The 19,262-nt window shown below is 31.4% G+C and overlaps 1 protein-coding gene across 1 annotated transcript; it reads right to left on the bottom strand.

Annotated features, from left to right (window-relative positions):
• Positions 1 to 1,165: 1,165 nt before the first annotated feature.
• On the bottom strand, positions 1,166 to 15,539 carry LOC145322236 (zinc finger protein 395-like). Its single transcript, XM_080164099.1, has 12 exons — positions 15,319 to 15,539; positions 7,317 to 7,391; positions 6,692 to 6,734; positions 6,241 to 6,346; positions 5,852 to 5,922; positions 5,486 to 5,604; positions 5,193 to 5,289; positions 4,569 to 4,966; positions 4,236 to 4,434; positions 3,921 to 4,017; positions 3,259 to 3,758; positions 1,166 to 3,053 (listed from the first exon to the last, which is right to left on the bottom strand). The coding sequence occupies exons 1-12, from the start codon at positions 15,345 to 15,347 to the stop codon at positions 2,979 to 2,981; spliced, it is 1,809 nt and encodes a 602-aa protein (XP_080020225.1). The 5' UTR covers positions 15,348 to 15,539; the 3' UTR covers positions 1,166 to 2,978.
• Between the last annotated feature and the right edge of the window lie 3,723 nt (positions 15,540 to 19,262).

The raw sequence follows: 19,262 nt of genomic DNA, 5'->3' as shown, positions 1-19,262 counted from the left end.
GATTTCAAATATGGTTGGATCGGATATCCGGTCATTTTTGATTTTCGGCCGGATACCGTATATTGAAACTATCCGGCCGTCTATCCGGCAATATGTTCTTTTATACCATACTACAAAAATCCCTACGTTTTATATTTTAAATGGCTGTAATTTTCTTATTTTTGAAGCTAGATGAAATTTTTATTTCAGAAAATGTTTATTGATATGAAAATTTTATATTAGGAATCTCAAAACATGATTTTGGCGGCGGCAGCTGTACTTGGCAGCTGCCAGTTGCCACAGCCGGCAGTCGACAGCTAAATGGCAGCTGATTTTGATCAAGATATTTATTTTTTGCTACTTTAATATCCGGTAATCGGCCAAATAAGAATTCATCTCAACTATAATTTCAAACTTTGCATGATTATTCCTAATCCACTAAGGTACGCTTAAGGAAGCGCAGCAACTCTATCATCGTTACTAGAAAGTCCGTACGTCCCTTGAAAACATTTACTTTTTTGGCACTAAATTTTTGTATGTTATAATTATCTTCTTCGTTTGATTTTGAAATATCGATTCCTATTACAACAAGGTACAATGTTTTAAGCATCTCTATAATCATGTTCTCAAACAGTATCCTGTATTTAAGAAGATTTGCAACAAGCTTACAATTGTGCTTAGACTTGTGCATTACTATTCTGCTTATTCAGTTCTGACACTCTACTAGTGTTAATGGTACCTTACAGAGCTTCGCTTTTATGGATATTGTTATTTTTGTTTTTATAAGCAAGACTTCTCAATAACTCAATTTGTCCCTTGTTCAAACGGTCTATTTACACGGCTGCAATTTCTCACGACAGTCCTCTGCAATATATTTTACACTGATCTGAGCATCACCTCTTGTGAGTTGACCAGTACCAAACTTTTTTTTACGACCTTACGTGACTTACAGCTCTTATCGTTAATATAGGCATGGCAGTTATTAGTATAATGATTTTTTATTATTCGTGGAAATTTTTTCATGTGGTTTGTATGTCTTTTGTACATAGCAGAAACTTTTTTTCTTTCATGACAACTAATCTTGTAAAATTATATTTCTTAATCTTAGCAAAGCAGTCGATAAAACTGTGAGAATGGAAACCACCCTTTGAGTTCTTTTCACAAACCCCTTAGAAATTAAATAAGATTTATTAATGAAACAACTTTATTTTCAGAAAAAATGAATAATCTTTACAAAGCTCAAATATCTTTGCAGGGTAGAACTATAATATAGATGTAAAAGTATTATAAATTTTAAATATATATAATCTATATCTATGAATACATTGTATAAATTATAAATATCTTATTTTATCACTATAAATCTCTCCAAGAAAGTGTTTATATTTTGAATAAAGTGAAAAATACGAGTTTAGGTAATATGTATTTTTTCCTGTATCTGCTGTCCCCAGGGCCCACTGCCTAAGTTTACACATAATCTTAAATAGCTAAGATCTAAGATGTCAGAAAGCGCAATCTGTTTTATGCGTGCTCTTTCTATTAAAATGCTCCCAGGATTATTTTTAGGCTTTCTTAAGCGGCAAGCCGTGAGTATATAACTAAAATATACCTAGCCTCGTATCTCCCCACTTTATAAAAATATTTAATTTGTTTGAATATAAAAAAAGCTTGGTGTGAATCACTAAACAGCATTTGAACTCCATAAAAAATATTTATGTAAATTTAAACAAGAATGATAATTTACATTTTCGCTGAGGTAATTTTTGTACAGTTTTCTTTTTTCAAAGTGTTAACAAATACAAATAGTAAGAATACTTAAAATAATCAAAATATTTTGGACTACTAAGATTTTACATTTACTTTTACACTACTAAAGGTAGAAAACAGGTTCTATTTAAAATATAAAAATGTCTCAGGATTCAAGTTATTGTAACAGGTAATAATATGTAAGAAGAGGCAATAATCTTTCTTTTCAAAAGTTTATTTTCCTCTATTTACACGTAAAACTATGCTTAAAACATAGGCAGGCATACATGCATTGCATGTTCAAATTTATAAATTTTTTAAAAGCTTAATAAACTCTTATTTTGACCAGTTTAATATAAAGTTTGATATAAAAGGTACTTTTTAACAGTCAGGAAATTGATATTGTATTTTTTGATTATATTGAATGTGATAAAATGCCTTTTTTTGTGGTTTCATAAATGTAAAGCATACTTTTGTGCATCTAAAAATGGCAGGATCAAACAATTGAAGCATATATACAGCTTTTTTAATTGTTCAGCACTTTTAATTAATATCGAGTAACATTAAATCAACAAGTATTTAAAAGGATTGCTTTAATTGAAAGCAAAACAAGCAGATTTAAAAGGCAACAAAATTAATTCTTTGTCTTGGCAGTTTAAAATAAAATCATTGATATAAAATTCAAGAAAATTGTCAAGTGTACAGAAGTTAAAATTTATAAATTATTTGGACATTTTATATTATTACATAATAAAAATAAAATCACAGTGAACTTAAAAGATAAACTATCACATTATTTAGAGAAGTCAAGTTGCATTAATTAGGTTAGATCTATGAACATTTTTGTATATTCAAAATCTAATACACAACAAAGTTGTGACTTAGATAAAGTTTGTGACTAAAATGTGTAATGGTTTTTGTATTTCTTTAGTAAACCACTTAAAAAGAAGGACACTGTGATGTAGGAATGTATAACATAAAGATAAGCAGCTAGACATATAATCATTAAAATAAACAAATTAAGCAAATATATGAACATGTTTTAACATTAAATAACAAATATATATAACTATGACTTGAAAACAAGAAAGACAGAGTAAATATTATGCATAAATGGATACAAGCAAAGGCTTTAATGCCATTTTATTATTAACTTCACTTTAGAAAAAAGTTTGAGTATAACAAAATTTCCAATGTTTGATTAAGATTCTGATTTGCTCTAAAGCTTTAAAATGAGATGGAATTGTTTAATTTTAGTTAAACCTTGCACAGGCCTTTTTCCATTTGCACTGAGTACACCACAAATCTTTCTGCTCCAAGCCGTACAACTGAAATTAAGTTATCACTAAATCAAAAGTAAGCTATTTATAGTAATAACATATAAATAAATCTTAAGGTATTATTAAAAAATATAAAGTTCGACAGATAATTAACATTGGCAAGTATTTATTATTTCTTAAAAATCACTTTTACATATGAACATACGAACGACCTTATTTATAGAGCATCTGCGCTTAAAACTATAATTTTTACCTTTCTGCATTTCTTATCACTGCGAGCTATTCCAGACACTTGATTGGGGGGACTAAATATGAAGGGTTGGTTACCCAACACATTCTCAGGCTTCGGGATGATTGATATTAGCTTCTTGGGGTTCCAGGCAGCAGAGGTAGTTGTCATCATCTGAGTAGGCGAGATTACTGAGGTATATGATGTGGGGGAGGAGGGAGAGGACACCAGCAGAATAGGTGAGGTAGAAGGAGGTGGTAACTTTACCATGTCAAAATGTTCCGATATATTTGGATGTGGTTGCTGTTTATGGAAGACGATATTTTTATGATCTACAGCAGCTGACTTGGATCTGAATATCTGATTCTCGGGGATAAATGATAGTGAGGGAGGGGCTGAGGTAGCTAGTAAACTTTCTCCAGGAAAGATGGTTCTCTTCTCTGTTCTTCCTTGCGGCGAGAATTCTAATTTTGGGGATTTTGTAGGTCTTGGTGCTGCTGAGGTTGTATCAATAACAATATAACCTAAAAATTAAATAAAAATATACTAAAAAACAATAGCAAAATTATTTCATTAAACTTAACATTAAAAAATTGACAATTATTGAGACAAAATGTACTATTTCTGCAAGAATGCTAAAAATTATCAAAATTTGTTAACTGTCTTAGTTTGAAAAATGATCATACTTTGTTTTTCTTCTAGTGAATCTGTGTCGGTAGAATCTGAATGTTCTGAAGTATCAATAACAAAATCTGCATCAAGTATGTCTTGAGTTTCAGTGTCCTAAAACAGAATGGTGATTTGTTTGTGCTTTTTTATTGTATAATATATACCATAATTACAAATATATCACAGCTACTCGAAGATTAGGATATGGTTGCTTGTTCGTCCGTGAAAGTTAATTAGAAAGTATTAACTCAAATAAATTTACTGGAGTTTACTTTTGTTTATAAAATTTAGTTAGTTGTTTCAAAGTTCTTGGTTTTTGTAATTGAATTTACCTGATTCAAAATATTAACATCCAATTCAATTTCAGTATAATAGAATTCCTCTTCCATATCTCTCTCTTCCCCTGGCAAGGGTTCTCTGCGTCCAAGATGGCCGCGCACATGTCTCTCCATTTTGTTTTGATCAGCTGATATTTCCAGACAACCTCGCCAGGTACATTTGAACATCACACCGACCGATCTGGCGCACTTTCTAAATTATAAATAATCCTATAAATATTTGAATGAAGTAAGTAAAATTTTAGTGGTGCGATTTAATCATTTTCATTTTGTACAACTCTTCTGTTCATCTAAATTGATATTATTATTGCAGTTGAAAAATTTTACCTGGCAGGTCCCTCTTCCTCTGCCATTCTCACTTGAAATGGAACTGGGGAGGGATGCGGGGTGCTGGTTGATCCTGTCGGTGATACATTCCCACTGTGCAGACTATGCTGCAGTGGACTTGTAGATAGATTCATCAGAACCATGGCGGCTGTGCAATCACGCAGCTCGTCACGTGATTTGAAAGAGGAGGACAAGATATGACCGTTGGGATAGCTGCCGTTTAGACCCCATGTGCTGCTGCCGCCCGATGATAGGTAGCCGCTTTCTGCGTCGTCGGAAAGAAGGCTCTCGCTGGTGCGGCGTTTGCGGGACTGCGGCACGTCTATGCGGTCTGAGGTGATTGTGGAGGTGTAGGGTAAAAGGGAGGATTGTTGACGCTTACGCATTTTTGATAGATCCTAAAATAATTTAAAAATTAGTTATGGTGGGTGCAGAGGGTACTTTTTTCCCTTTTCATCCCTTTCAAGCTGCTGGCAAATCTTTGTGCGCGCTTATGGTATTGATTATAAATTTAATATTCCATCAGACATGCCCTTGTTGTGGAGAATCTAATTTAATGCTCTTTAATATTATATATAGCTTGTTATTGTCTAGCTACTTATCCTTACAAATAATAAAAATTACCTGTTTTGCATCAATAAATGACGACATTGAATGTAATCTCCTTCTGTTTTTATTATCAGTCTGTATTCTCTGGTAGGGATGACCCATTTCAGCCAACCTAAAAATATGACACTATCAACTTAGGTAGGTACTCTTTTATATTAAAACAGGATCAAAGCCATTATTAGAATAGCGTCAAATTGTGATAGTAGATAACAAAAATGATAATAATACTTTTTTTAACTAAAGTTCAATTTTTTTTATTAAAATCTCTTTTACTAATCGCCTTTATTTTTTATACATATAAAACTTACTTTGAAAAGTCGAGGACAGATTTTCCAAGTCTGGCGGATTTTCTTGACTCCAGTAAACGAATTTCTTCCAAAGTTTTAATGATCACCTTCTCTCCTTCCAATTCTACTGTTAACACATCCTAGAATAATTAATGTTTATTATTGGGATCAATGGAACTCCTAAAACATGAGAAAATAGTATAATTTTAGGAAATGTTAAAATTATTTAGAGTTATGTGATACCACTTAGAAAAAATAAAACATTTAGATTAATCTACTTCGCTCCAATCTTGCAAGTTAATAAATTTCCTTTTATGTATTTTGTTTAAAATGTTTTTTTGTAATATTCAAAATTGCTGTTACTACAACCATTTTTTTTCTTAATACCTGTTCTGTGTTATGTGATTGTATGCGTCCTTTCACTTCTCTACCTTCGTGGGTTACAAATACACGCTGACCTATACATAAGACATATCTTTATAAAAGTAATATTAATTGATGGGCATAATGTCGACAGCCAAAGACCCGGTTCAACAAAACTGGTATTTCTATAATTTTAATAATAATATTTGTGAAATATTGTCTTTAATACGATGCTATACATGATTTTTCAGCATGGCTGAGAACCGATTCTAATCCAGTGGATATATTAATCGGTTTCGAAGCCATACTGGATAAAGCATTACAACTTCATAACCTGTCAATAATTAAGAAATAATATATATGTCAAATTGATGGTTCCAGGTTTAATAGGATAAATAAAACAAGTCTACTACCTGGCAATAATTTAGTATTGTGTGGAATACTTGTATTGAAACCATGTCCATAGATATCATCCTCACAAAAATATTTGTCCCCAAATTTTCCATCAGTTAGCTCGATCTAAATAAATAGTTTTCTATTTTTGAAATAGATAGAAATTATGGGAGGAGGTTTAGTTTTATTCCTATGACTAATCCTTGTGGGGACTTTACTAGCAAAGATATCTAGTACCCAATATAACCTAACCTAATCTGTCTACGGTAAAAAATATGAAAAACCAACACTACCTTATTTAAACAAAAAAGAGGGAGGGGGGTATTAGCGACCAACAAGTTAATTTGTGTGAAATTGCCGTTACATCTTTGTGCACTTGAATGACTTAGTGTCATGCAAAAAAATTTATAAAAAATTCACCAAATGCTTTCCTTACATCAAAATGTATGAAATGTAAAAAATCTAAATTACCTCAAAATTTTTTTCAAAAGGCATCAACCGGTCTTCAGTATTTCTAAAAATAAGAAAGAATACAATCAAAACTAGAAATTTGTCCACATTTTCTATATTTTATATGGAATTTTTCACTTTTTCAACAAAAAAATCATTAGCTTTGCAAGTTCGCAACAAATGATCATAAGTTGTGTTTCACATTATAAGCCAAAGTATGGGCTAAAGAGGTGGAAGGCTAGTATATAAATTTCACTAAAATAAGAAGAAAAATACCAATTAAAGAAAGAAACTATCTAAATTTAACTACACAAGTATATGACTGGTATTTATAAACTGGTAACGTGAGTAAAAGAAAGAAGTTTGGGCTTAACCCCTCTGACATTTCAACAATTATGTAACAAAGCATATATTATATATATCATAATATGTATACCTATAGTATATAGCTTTATAGTAACTCACAAAAAATATTGAAATAAAGCACATTAATGTCCAAGTATTTGTTTGTTGTGTAGATTTTCTTTTTAATATCAATTATATATAAAATAATTAAAAACGTGTTGAACATTTATTTTACATAATTTTTAATAAAACTGGAATATTTGATGGCTTATTTGCGCCGCTACTATATAATTGCAGGTACCTGATTCCTACGACAGATCCTCGTCTCCAGAATCCATCCTGAGTCTGCACTGCTACCACACTTCCAATAATTGATCTGAAACAGGAAAAATATTTTAATTCAACTTTCTGAGGTAGATAATTCATCAGAAGTTTATATTTTCTCATTTTAATTAAATATTAAGATTTTTATTCTTGGAAACAAAATTATAACATTGAAAAAATTTCCAGACATACTTTTATTTGCTAACTTTCTTTGCTTTTACATGTTTTTTTAAAATTTAATAAAATTATTTTAATCATGTCAAAAAAGATCAAATATCTGAATGCTGGTTAAGATGTAATTACAAGCAAATTATATTTTATAGATCTGTTATAGGCTAAACTTTTCTGATAATATACTACTAGCTAATTCCATAGTTAGTTAACTTAAACTAAAAATAATTTTTATCTTTAATAAAGACATATGAAAGTAATATGAAAATCCCCTAGCAGATATTAGATTTAGAAACAAAGAAAAACAACAAAGAAATTAGTTTGATACATAAATGGGATCTTAGCATCTTAATTTAGATAAATACATATTCCCCTTTCAAATATTTCCTTTATTCTCTATATTTTCATGGGTGTAATGTCTACACCCCTAGCCTTGCGGTACATATTTATAACAAGAATGATTGATAACATCCATAAAAGCGGAGCTCTAAAATCAGAAGAAAGGACAACTAACAATAACTCTTGTAGAGAGACATAACTTAATAAGCAGAATATTAATTCGTAAGTCTAAACAAAAACATACTTTCATATTTAGAATTTGATTAAAGGGATGCCTCCAGGGGCGTCCAACTTTTTTTTTTTTTTTTTTTGGGGGGGGGGGGGTAAAAATTTTTAGGAATCATCATACAAAAAATCAGAAGAATATACATACATATTGTTAATCAACAATTAGATAGAAAGACAGAAGAGCAGCTATATTCTAGAGAGCATAGGGTAGAAAACTAATATATATTGAAGACATAAGTACACACAATGAGAGAACCCGGTTAGAAGATAGACATGCCTAACTTTTTTGTCCATGAATGTGTGTGGAAGATAAGATAGTCTTTAATTTTAAATTGAATGGGAAGTTTTATAATAACTTGGCAGACAATCAGCTGATTATAGGAATCCAGGCCTTCCCTAGCATTTGCATGGAATATTTTTCTTATGCTTACAACTTCCCTTATTTTAACACCCCATGATAATTACCCACCCCTCCCCCCCGCTACCCTCAAAAATATTTACCATGGCTTGTGATAAATGTTAAAAAAATTGCAAAAAAAATTAGAAAACTTTAAATAAACATTTTACTTTGAAAAGGATACTTTTTGTGGTATTAGCTGATAAAAAAAGATTAAGTTAATATCAGAGGAGTATATAAATGAAACTTATTCCTGAAATAATCGTATGCCAGGGGGTTGGGTGGGGGAGAATAATACAAGCCAAGTTATTGTAAACATAACCCCCCTCCTCATATGAAGGTTATCAGTCCTCCCTTAAAAGAAGGGATGGGGGCATGGCCGAGGCAGTGCTGCAGTGAAAGTACGACACAATCATTATAACATATATGTTACGGAAAAGTACAAATAGATAACCAAGAGAGAAAGAGAGAGAGAGATAGAATGTAAAAGAAAGAGAAAGTACGAAAAAAGAAGAAAAAGTGAGAGGAACGAGATATTTTTGGATTATGTTTTTATTGAATGGAATTTTTTACTTTCAAAACGTAAGATTATAAAATGATTTGGTATTATCTAATTCTGAATAGTTATTATGATAAGATATCTGAAATATTTGTTAAGAAAACTGATGATAATTATTTGTTATCAATCAAGTAACCTAGCAGATTATTATATTGAAATTACATACTCACATGGGTTTCCTATTAACTATACAAAATGAAATCTAAAGTTAGTAACCTTGTTATAATTATTTATAATTATAGTATAGTGTCCCTAGCCTTCAGGGCTAATAAATTAGGGTCCCACTAGAAACAATGCAGCTTAAAATTTTTAGTGGACTCTTTTCAAGATGCACCCTAGAAATTTAGTAACAAAATACCAATCCGTCCTTCTCATTTGAAAATAGAAACACAAACAGTGTGCTCAGATGAAAATTTTGCTCAAGTCCATTTTCTAGGTCGAGTGAAGTCCATTTTACATCCATTTCTTCCATTTGAAGTCCATTTGGGAAGAAGGGGGTAAAAAGGGGAAGGGGGAGAAAATTTTTCTTAAGTCCATTGAACATCGAGAGGTTGCTTTTTTTCAAGTCCATTGAAGGTTTTCAAAAGTCCAATTTTCGAGAAAAATGGACTTGAAAAGTCCAATCTGAGCACAGTGAACACAAATTACTATCTTATAAGCTTGTTATTACAAAGAGCACCTTATCCTCTCGGGCTAATAGGGTCTTCAAGATAAAGCTTACTATGTTAGGAGGCTCTTATGACGATGCACTGTTTTTAGAAAAAGCGCACTTGCCTCTTGGGTAAGAGGGAGAAAAACATTTTTTTCTATTTGAAAATTTTGTATACGCAGCCTGTATCTGTATGGACAAAACAACCCAACTCCTCACTTCTTTTTGAAAATTAGGACAAAAAATTTTAAATGCTTTGTTATTCATGAAGTGAGTGAATTGTAAGCTTCTGTCGGGTCATAAATATTGGTTTGGTCACTTCAATAAAAAGACGCTAACATATTTAGATAGAGGGAGAAAAATTTAAGATTGGTTAAAAAATCCCTAATTTTGTAAAGAAACATAACTCACCAAGTTTTTTACAAATTTAATTTTAGTTTCAAATCCTCCTTCATGGGGTTCGATGAACTTTTAATTTGTTTGTTTTTTCAGAAAAAATGTGCGAAAAAGAGAACACAGTAATAGTGTCTGACTGATTATGATGTAACAAAAAAAAATTAGCCAATGAGAGGCCGTTATTGACCAATGGTAAAATTAATAGTGGCCTCTCATTGGCTAATTTTTTTTGTTACGTCATAATCAGTCAGACACTGTTACTGTGTTCCGAAAAAGATAGATAAGTTTTAACAAAATTATCCTTGTTGTTTTTTCATGCAATTTTCATTAATCAAAGCCATTATGATTTAGTCTGCAAGGCTTATATCATATTTAATAATTATAAACAAAAGGGATGGGAGGTAAGTGATAAGGAAGAAAGATAGGATAGAAAATAATAGAAAGATTGATAACAACAAAGATGAAAAATCCAAAAAAGCGAAGTTGGACAAATAATATTAAGGTAAAGACAAACATAAATTATTACAAATAATATTAACATTATGGCTAATTAACAAAGGAATCACCAATAAATTCATGGATGATTCTATAATGTCAGGGACCATAACAGCACATGATATACATATATGTTTTAAATGGGTATACTGATATTCTGGTTATTATTGTTTGATAAAGATAGGATAATTCTAACATTCATAATTTAGTGATCAGAGTTATCTGTTTTGCCTACCGGACGTACAGTCACACCCTACATGTGGCTAAGCTTGACGTTTTATAACGGGAAGGGTGAAAGGATGAATTAGATATTCTATCAGGTGAAACGGAAATAATAATCATCTGTTGAATAATATTTTAATGAATAATAAAGATAATTAGATATTCATGTTCTTATGACACGCTTAGTGCAATATTATTTGTAGCGCAACTACTCAATAATTATGGTATGAGAATTGACCATAAAATTGACTTTTACTTCACACTTTTTTCGACTTAACATTAATTAAATAGGTTGCTACATGTTATTTTATTTTAATAATTTACTGTTCTTTTTAACATTTTTTTTACTTCTTGTGGACCCAATTGTCCTTGTACTTCTCTATAAATTAATTTGTATGTCAGTCAAATATGGGTATGAAGGAGGACATTGATTGAAGCGTAATTTCATTTTAGTTCATAAAAGATCATTGCTAATTTCCCAAGTTCGCTCATTAAAAATTAGTAAAGATGAATGCTTATCAAGATGGACTATTTTAAACTGTTTCTCTCAATCATTGTTTGTTGTAAAATCTGCTTTAACAATTTTAAATAATATGGGTCTAAATTCTGATTTCCTAAATGATTTTCTTGAGTTTCTATTAAAACAAAAAAATAATATCTCTTACTTTAAATGTACATGATTTATATTCTTTAATTCGTAATCCGTACCAATTATAAACATTTAAAAAAAACATAAATTCATAGTTTGTTTCATGTTTACCTCGAAATAAATTATATAAAAACAAAAGTATACAATCGTCAAAGTCAACTATGTAATACCGCCCTTTCTTTTTTAAAAATTGCTAGAAATGTTTCATTACAAAAAGTTAATTACTAGCTTCTACTTTAACAAAAATGTGTCAAATTTTTTTATTTTTTGTGTTCAAAGACCAACTTGCTGTTTTAAACAATATCTTGGTGTAAACAAAAAGCAGCTACAAATATGTGTTGGTTAAAAGCTTACTTTTTTATATACAAACATGTAAAAAAGTGTTCACAACTTTTGCTAAAAGCATTTTTAGTAGTATTCTAAAAATACTTCGCATAAATTTAACAAGCGTTGCTATGTATTAAAGGGGATGCCATAAAACGCATTAAAAATATGTAATATGGGGGTAAGGGAAAAATAACTGTTTCTTTGTTCAAAACACACACACATACATGTGTATTGTTTATTAAAGATCAATTGAAAAAGAAGGATATTTATTATTAAAATTATGGATAATTGTGAGAATCTTTCATTAAGTTCATTACTTATTGTTTGCAGAAAAGTGTTTAATTTTAAAAAGATATTTTTGTATATCCTTTGTGGACGGGGAAAAGTGTACAAAATTTTATGAATGGTTTTTGTTACAATTTCTGTCACTCAAAATCCTTTTCGCCTACAGCAATATATTTTTTTTGTGGATTGCAAAGCTGCTATATAACTGTAGTGTCTGTCTGCTTGCAAGTTATTCTAAACTATTTTGCTAAATGCGAAAACTATTTTCAAAATGTCATTAAATAATATATTTTTCTAACAGTTATACAGTTGAGTCTTATTGCTTACTTTATAAAGTAGAAAAGTTTTTAACCACTAAACTGATTACTAAGTTCTCCATTTTAACATTACTTCCAGCTATTTGATATCTATTTTAGATTCTTTGGATAGTTTTAGGCTCCCCCCCCCCCCTATGGAAGAAAAGGAAATAAACGCGTATCTACGTTAGATAAGACAATGTCTAGTAACTTTTGCTTGTTTCTACTTCGCCTTCTATAGAAATATATATCCTTGTTATTCTTATCTGTGTGTGTATTTGTAAGTTTGTGTGTATTTGTTTGAAAGGCTTTAAAATGTATGAGTCTGAGCCAACTTGCAATTTTACCCGGAGAGTTATAAAATTTTCCATTTCACTTATTTCAACCCACTTTGCCAAAATTGGAATATACTGCTTTTCTTCACGTTTCACCCTACACGTTCAACAATTATGAAATGGATGATAAAAAAAATAATAACTATATTTATAAACAATTTGTTAAGAAACGGTTTGGTTAAAAAGGGGAGACAAAGACGAACACAGTAAAAGTGTTTGACTGATTATGACGTAACAAAAAAAATAGCCAATGAGAGGCCACTATAAATTTTACCATTGGTCAATAATGGCCTCTCATTGGCTATTTTTTTTTTGTTACATCATAATCAGTCAGACACTTTTACTGTGTTCGACAAAAACGTATGACTGAAGGGTGGGTTTATGAAATGAGAAAATAGTTGTCTATCTAAATGGGAAAATGTCTGCCCTTTAGCAACACGAGGTTGCTAGGGATTTTATGGGATGGGATAGCCAGAATACACACATAGATTCACACAAATATACACAGAATAACACACAGACACAAAGAAGCAAACACACACAATTACACAAAATTACACACACACACACTTTGAAACTTACACAGACTGGTTAAGTAATTCTATATTTATCCAATTATAGAAATATATAATCCAAATTTATGAATATCTGAATTATTCAAAAAATCACAAAATCTTAAAGACCCATGTGCTAACAATACAAATGTGATTTAGACCGATCAGGGATTTCCAAATATAAAAATAAAGGTTTTGCCACAGAAAAAAATTAGGCATTTTCGCCTCAATAAAGCAACAAAAGGGTATAAAATTTTTTGAAAAGTGTATTCAGACAAAAAAACTTTTGAAACTTTTTAAGGTTTTCTAACTCAAAACTTTTTTTATTTGTCGTTTTAGATTAAACCTGAAGAAGCAAAACCAAACTAATTGTTTAATTTCAGAACAAAGATATGTTTGACAAAATTATGAATGTTCGCAAATTGATTCCAAAAAGCGTCTGAATTTGCTTTTTGGTTGTACCAACTTGCAATAATTTCTATCTCGCAACAATATCATGCAACAAATTAGATGCTTAACAATGGAAAAACGGTTGTAACAAAAACCAAAAAAATATTTGCAAAAATATACTTTATAATTTAAATGAAATATGACTTTTCATATCTAAACAATGCAAAAAAAAGGTAAAAATATATTTGATAAAAAAAGTTTAAAATAATTTTTTTGTCATCCTGCTTGAAAAAACCATAAAATTTTTGTGTAAAATTTTGCATGAAAATCCAGACATACAATAATTATGAAACAAAAATTTATCTGAATATTCGCTTTAATTTATTGTTTCCATAGCTAACTTTTTTAAAAAAATGCTTGACAGAAGCAGATACCGCAATTAAAATGCAGCTGTGATAAAATTAACATTCTTAATTTAACCGCTAAATTTAAGCCCTGGCTGTGGTTATAACTTACGGCAGCCGTATTCTGCTTCACTTATCTTATTACAATAAATCAATTATCTCACAAGACATTTCTTTTATTTATACTCAAGTTTAATTAGTTCAAATAATAGAATCTCACTACTTACTACTTTGTATCATTTGGTTTATTTAGCAATGTAAATTAATCACCTTTTATTTAAGGAAACATAATACCTTCTAAAGTTTTAAAACTGTGAGTAGATAAATTTCATTTAAAAAAATAAATGATTTACTATAATTTTTTTAAAAATCACTAATTTTTATATGTATAAGTCACAGAAGGAATATGTTTAATTATGTGTATCTTTAGAATTTAGAATTTACCTACATCCTTTTTCTAATTTTTCATATGGTTGTTAAAAATGCAACATAAAGTTAAATTGGATAGATTTTTTTTAATGTGACCGTACGAAGTCACTTTTGTAACTGGCATGGTATGCACTAGAGACACGACAACAGTACATGGTATACTTCATGTACTTGAAACTTTATTAATATCCAGAACAAAGACTGTCTGTGTTTCTGGAGGCCTGGAAGGATCCTGCTGGACCAGACTAGAAAGGACAGGTTTTATAATCCTGTCTCAATCTATATCTATAAAAGTGAACTATAATACCAAGTCCCTAGCTCATAGCTAGCATGTACTACACCAGCTATACAAACCCTCCCTTTCCAACCCCTCACCAGCTCTGGGAGCTGCAGAAAAGCGCCAAATTTTGGCAAAATCCAAGTTTAATATTATATTTGGTATATATTGCTAAGATATATGTATATATGTCTGTAACCAACTTGCAAAATTCACCCCTGGCCCAGCAAAAATAGTCCCTCCCTCCGCAAATTTACCCCTGACCTAATTTCGCATTTGAAGAGAGAGAGAGACAGACAAGAAGGAGAGAGAGAGAGAGAGAGAGAGAGATAGAGAGAGAGAGAGAGAGAGAGAGAGAGAGAGAGAGAGAGAGAGAGAGAGAGAGAGAGAGAGAGAGAGAGAGAGAGAGAGAGAGAGAGAGAGAGAGAGAGAGAGAGAGAGAGAGAGAGAGAGAGAGGGAAAGAAACTAATACAGAGAAAAAGAAAGATGATTTTAAAAAATAAGAAAAGAAATAAAGGATAACCTATCACTAGGTAGGGACTTCACTCCACCGCATCAAAAATTAAAAAAAATAACCTTTTCCCAATTTTTCTGTTGCCCGACATTTCTTTAGCTGCTTTAGACTTGTTTGCAATTTTTCCAAGATTTTTGTAAATATATCGCAGATTTTATCACTTTATCATATTGTTTTCTGTAAGTTTTATCACATATATGTTAGAAAAGATCTAAAAATAGAAACTATCTTTATTCTGTTCTCTTTGCAAGTTCTTTGTGTTGAGATTATTTGAAATAAACTGTCTGCTAACTTAGAGTAAGAGTAAAAAAAGGAAGTGGGGGCGGGGGGGGGAGATGTCAAAAGATATAGATAGATAGTAGATACTTATGTTGGAGGGTAGGAGAAGAGGGGTGGTTAACAGGCAAAATGTGACGTCATTAAAAGTTAGACGTAAAAGGGATTGCTTTGATTAAAGGGAGGTAAACTTGATAAGGGGGGAATAATGTTATAGCGGACGTAAAAGAGTAAGTTTGTACTCGCTACTACTATTCTACTACAATAACAAAACTACCCCTAAATTTAAAATATTCACGCTACTCCCTCTTTCTAATTGCGGCGGAGTATTTTACTAAACCCCCAACACTCTTAAAAACACCCCCTCCCTTCCTTTAAATTTGACCTACATAGTTACTATTACCGTTTTGTTCGGCACTATTAAAGCCTCCCCCAACGCCACTGGACGAATCACCAACCCCTCGTATTAATGATTCTGACAGGACAGAAATCAGCTGATTTTATTATCCATCTAGATTATACACACCAAATATTCTTTCAAATCCGGGTACAACATCGTACAAATGATATAAAAATCCTAACAAATGATGAAAAGCTGTACATTCTCCTTGCTTCAATGATTAAAAACAACTAAATGAAAAATCTAGATGAAAAATAGACTCTAAATCTTGTCTAAGAGCAAGTCTGAATTTCAGAGAATGTACAGTGAAAAATTCAAAATTTGTTGACAACAAAAAACATTATGATAGTACACACACTACTGTGAAAATTGTTACTACATAACTAAATGAAAAAATGTTATCGCCTTCACGTGCAAGGCTGCCATAAAAAAAGAATAACAAATAAAGGCCTGGTGGGGAAAGGAATTGAGAAGGGGCATATTTAGAATTGGGCTGAAGCATTTTTTAAGAAGGAAAAATTATATTAAAGAATAAGGAGATAGAGAAAGAGAGAAGTGAAGGAGATGTAGAGAGAAAGACGCAAAAATACTTGCTAAGTTGCTTTTCAAGGGCAAGGAAAACCTCCGCACACCCCCAGTCCTCCCCTGTCACTCTGCACCATCCCTCCCTCCCCTGAACCGTGGAACCACACCTCTCTTAACACAGAAAGGAAGTTTTTGGAACGTAGTAAAAAAGATCTACTATGAAAAAGTAGCAACTCAAGTTTATTTTTTTGACATTTAAAAAACCTTCTTTAGTATTTGTATTTTATTTAATTAAATTTTTTAAAAAGTTTAAGTAGAGTAGAATCTCTTTAAAATGAGAGGGGGAGGTTTATTTTTTCTGTATGTAAAACTCTGAGGGAGGCCTTAACCCTACGGGGCCTAACCTTTCTCCTTATTTTGAAAATAATCGGAGACAGGTTTTTTATGTACTTGAGTATGCACTTTGAGGAAGCCTCAATTTTTCTATTAGTTGTCAAAGCTCAATAACTTTATTGTTTTATTTCATTTTACTTGGGGATACGCCCATAGGGACCCTTGAGATTGGGGGGGGGGGGGGAGGGGTTTAGTCAACCTTTGAAGGTTGTAGGTACTTTTCCCCAAATAGCAATACATTCCCAGCACCTTTGAGAATCTTGACTGTAAAGGTGAACCATATTGGTTCAGCGGTTAGCAAGATCCTTTTGTACACACAGAGAGATAGACAAATTGTTTCTCCTCTATCTCTATAAATATATGAAATCCATTCGAATGTTATGTCATATGATATTTATAACCTCTACATCAATTTTTGGTACTACGTCAAAACCTAGATACGTCAGTAGATGCGACAAACGCTAGACAGACAAACCCTAGACACGACATATGCTAGATATGACAAACGCTAGAATGCGACAAACACTAGAATATGACAAACGCTAGATTTTTTTAAAGGCAACAAACAATAGATACGACAAACGCTAGAATTAATTCTTATAATAAAGTAAAAGGATGTTTGTTTGTCTGTACTGAAGGATCTCGCTAACAGCTGAACCGATCAGGTTCTCCTTAACAGGGTAGCTTCTCAAAGGTCCCGGGTAGGTTTAAAAATATTTTGGGGGAGGTTGCCACTGCCCCCCAAGATATTTCGCCCCTAGAAAACCCCCCCCCCCAAAAAAAAAGTTATTTAAAAAAATACTAAAATAATAAATGGGGCAGGGGGGGGGGGTCAAAAGTTTTATAAGAAAGTTTTCTTATTCATTGGCTATGCAACTTTTGGTACTTTAAGGAATTTGGATTGGTTGGTTTAATAAGTTGAGTGTTCAAAATGTTCAACCACTAATTTACGCTATTGGAGATGTACATAGATTTTTTGGCCATTATCTTATCCCTTTAGATCACTGCATTGATAATAATTTTAAATATAGTATTTATGAACAAAAAAATCTATGAATATTTATTTAAGTTTAAATTCTAGCTTATGTCGCTTCTAATGTTTGTCGCACTTTCAAAATTCTACTGTTTGTCACGAAATTGAAAATTCTACTGTTTGTCGTAGTCTAGTGTTTGACGCATCTACTGTTTGTCTGTCTAGCGTTTGTCGCATCTACTGTTTGACGTATCTAGTGTTTGACGTAGTACCCAATTTTCAATCTTGTTTCAAATAGCTTTGATCGGTTGATACGCGAGTGCTCTAGAGTCAAAGCTATTAGAGTATATAAAAGATTACATCTCTTTTATTTTATCATTGCCCAATTAATAAACCAATTATGTCAATGATATTTTTTAATTGTACACTAAACCCTTATATAAATTTTTGACCCATAATATGAATATAATAAATTCTATTTATAAAAATTAGATATTCATCTACGCATCTATGGCCATTTTCAGTCTTGTTAATTTGTAAATTTGTCAATCAAACCAATTTTCTCATATTTCTAAAAGCTCCTAAAAAATGTTGAGTGCTAGTGAGAGTGAAAAAGGAAAGAAAGGAAGACGGAGAGGGAAAAAAATCCGCTTATTATTTTATCCACTAGGAATGGGGGGAACAAATTCTTTGTGTTTTTGTATTGCAAAACTGGGAGGCTAAACTAGGAGGGTGGCAAGCAATGAGCACATTGAGAAGTTACTGCGTAATTTTATATTTACTGTGTTTACTCTAGTCTGTATACGTAGTAGTACCGGCTTGTGGATACAGATCAGCCAATCACAGCACTGTTGTTGCGGCTCTCAACCAATGAGAAGTCTCCATTCATGGTCCAACTATTGTGAAGTAGCACAGCTTCTATAAAACTTTATTTGTTTGTAACACAAATCTGGATTTTAATGCATAACTTTTGATAACATAAGCTTAGCATCTGGGTACATTGCATTTATTGGTAGGTGTCTCATGCTTCCTAGAAAATAGCCTAAAACTGTCCTTAAATTAAGATCAAGATTTAAAAGCCCAAGACAATTTAACTTAACTTATGACATTTTAGAAAATGAGAATTAATAGTAAATATTACAGTTAATATTATGAAATAATAAATTTACTATATTTAGATGGCAAAACGTGACAAACTCATGCTGACCGGCCATGATATAGGAATATCTTTTAAACTAAAAATTCTCAAAACATATAGGTAAGCTTCTTTCAACTATGAGAAAATACAGAAAAATGTCAATGCGATGCGCCACTGACAATTGAATGTGTCCTTGTTTGAATACAATCAAAATACAGAGATTCACGTTTTGTATTTGGGTGTTTATTTATCTACATATCTATTTCACATGTATTGCCAAAATTAATCTATCTTGCTTTAC

This window comes from Acartia tonsa, chromosome 6, assembly GCF_053477335.1.
Source record: "Acartia tonsa isolate MP-2025a chromosome 6, ASM5347733v1, whole genome shotgun sequence".
NCBI lineage: Eukaryota > Metazoa > Arthropoda > Copepoda > Calanoida > Acartiidae > Acartia > Acartia tonsa.
Note: the sequence above shows the minus strand (reverse complement) of the source record. Positions and strands in the feature narration are given on the sequence as shown.